This window comes from Megalops cyprinoides, chromosome 10, assembly GCF_013368585.1.
Source record: "Megalops cyprinoides isolate fMegCyp1 chromosome 10, fMegCyp1.pri, whole genome shotgun sequence".
Taxonomy (NCBI): Eukaryota; Metazoa; Chordata; class Actinopteri; order Elopiformes; family Megalopidae; genus Megalops; species Megalops cyprinoides.
The window spans coordinates 18,130,625-18,132,585 of record NC_050592.1 but is presented as its reverse complement, the minus strand read 5'-3'; the positions used below and the strand labels follow the sequence as shown (position 1 = coordinate 18,132,585).

General features: G+C 39.2%; 1 protein-coding gene across 1 annotated transcript; it reads left to right on the top strand.

Annotated features, from left to right (window-relative positions):
- The first annotated feature begins 1,100 nt into the window (after window positions 1-1,100).
- Window positions 1,101-1,701, top strand: LOC118784493 (kinesin-like protein KIF13A). The gene is made up of 2 exons (XM_036538740.1): window positions 1,101-1,442; window positions 1,607-1,701. Exons 1-2 carry the CDS (start codon window positions 1,388-1,390, stop codon window positions 1,699-1,701), a joined length of 150 nt encoding a protein of 49 aa, XP_036394633.1. The 5' UTR covers window positions 1,101-1,387.
- The last annotated feature ends 260 nt before the right edge of the window (window positions 1,702-1,961 follow it).

The following is a 1,961-nucleotide window of genomic DNA, read 5'->3' as shown; positions in this document are numbered from 1 at the left end:
CCTACGGTCTCATATTTATTTCTTAGATAACATGCTGCCATTGTACCACTGAGCATTTGTTTTACATTTGCTTATGTCATATATTTTACACATTATCTATTTGTACAGCTTGATATTAATTGAGGTGAACTCCTTGTCCAAGGGTACAACAGCAGTGGCCCCCATCTGAATTGGACTAGCAACCTTTGGGTTTATGACATTTATACATAAATTTACCTTGAATGAACACACAAAGTAATATGCAAGTACATCAGAACATCTGCAGTTATACCCCTAAACTGCCACTTGCTCTTCTTCAGAAACATGTTGTCAGACACTGTTTGACAAACTTTCATTTTAAGCAATATATAAAATCTATTACAAATAAATTACTAATTATAAATGATTATACACTTGTTGCAATTACATGAATATGTGTGTAGCATTTGTGATGTTTGAAAAAAAAAAACAGTTATAACAATAGTTATAACACCAAGTTTGTTGGGGGTAGTGGGACAGTCTAAATCTGTAGACGTGAGAATTAAAAGTCAAAGAGCATTAAAGAGGATTAGACAATAACTATTTTAGCAATACAAATTCTTTGCATTTTGATTTGGAAGTGCACTGATAGAGAAAGCCACAAAGTCGCAACATCTTCGTAGCATGACAATACAATATGCACCTTTAGACCAGTGTTCCTGGAGAGGGGGTGGTGGAAATGATTTAGAAATTAGATCAATTCAGCCCAGTCGAACCCACAATGCAAGCTGCACATTATCTCAGAGTTTTTTTTCCCCTCTCTCTGCTCAGGGAGAAGCTCACTGGATTTAGCCTCGATTAGATGCCCGGCGTCTGTGTGTAGTCGATTTTGAAATGGCCTCTGGACCCACTGTAATAAATCAGTTTTACCAGAGCATACTACAGGTGCAGTTCACACTACATCAATCTAATCAAGACAGAAGTACGTTTGCTCCCATCTCCTTATAGCTCATTTCTGCCGGGTTGTTTTCGATCACTCGGTATCTTCCCAAGTTCGGTTCGTGTTTTCCAGAAATCCATTTTTCCTTTTCCATCGACCGGAGGTTCCCTGGCTAGGAGTTCAAATTGCTGGAAGATGGCGGTTGGGATGCTGTCGGAAACTAGAGCGCAGCAGTGGATCTAGTTAGCTAGCTAGTGCTAACTGCATACAGTACATAACGGAATTATGTTTTGTTTTGATTTTCACCTTTCCTGGAGATGGACGTTGAGATTGCAGTAAGGAATTTGCACCCATGATATAGCCGGAATCAGGAGCGCTCTTTCCGGGGGACTTATAATCCTTATCATTTTCTGAACCAATCCCATACTGCTAGCTGGTAAGCTGGCTAACATTATCCACACAGCCTTGTAGTGGGCAAAGTGGATAAAAATGTCGGATACTAAGGTAAAAGTTGCAGTTAGAGTCCGACCAATGAATCGGAGAGGTAAGTGAAGACTAAAGATGTATGATGGCTTGTTGATTTTTAGTTTGCTCACAAGTAAGGTACCTTGCTTCTCGCTGAATAGATTGCTAGATAAGTTTGTACTTTTTACCCTCGAGATTTTTAAACTTTGTTGGCTGACTCTTTCTTATGAACTGTTACTGCAGAATTGGAACTGAATACAAAATGTGTTGTGGAAATGGAGGAAAACCAAACTGTCCTGCACCCCCCACCCTCAAACACAAAAGGAGAAAACAGGTAACGTAAAAGAATCATATTCTTGGTTGCTTGTTGGCTAACTTGCAAACCATTACGGTAGCTAATGTTAGCTAGCTAGCTGTAGCTAGTCAGCTAGCGATCTAATGAAGTTGCCTTAGCTATGTTTAGCTGAACTGTTAACATTGTATAGACCGAACATTTAGACAGCAAGCTAAATAGCTAACTGAAAGGGTGTGTATCATTGATTGCCAATTGTGTCATTTCCTTTTCATTTTAAGCTTTGGAAGTACTGTTAAGTACCGA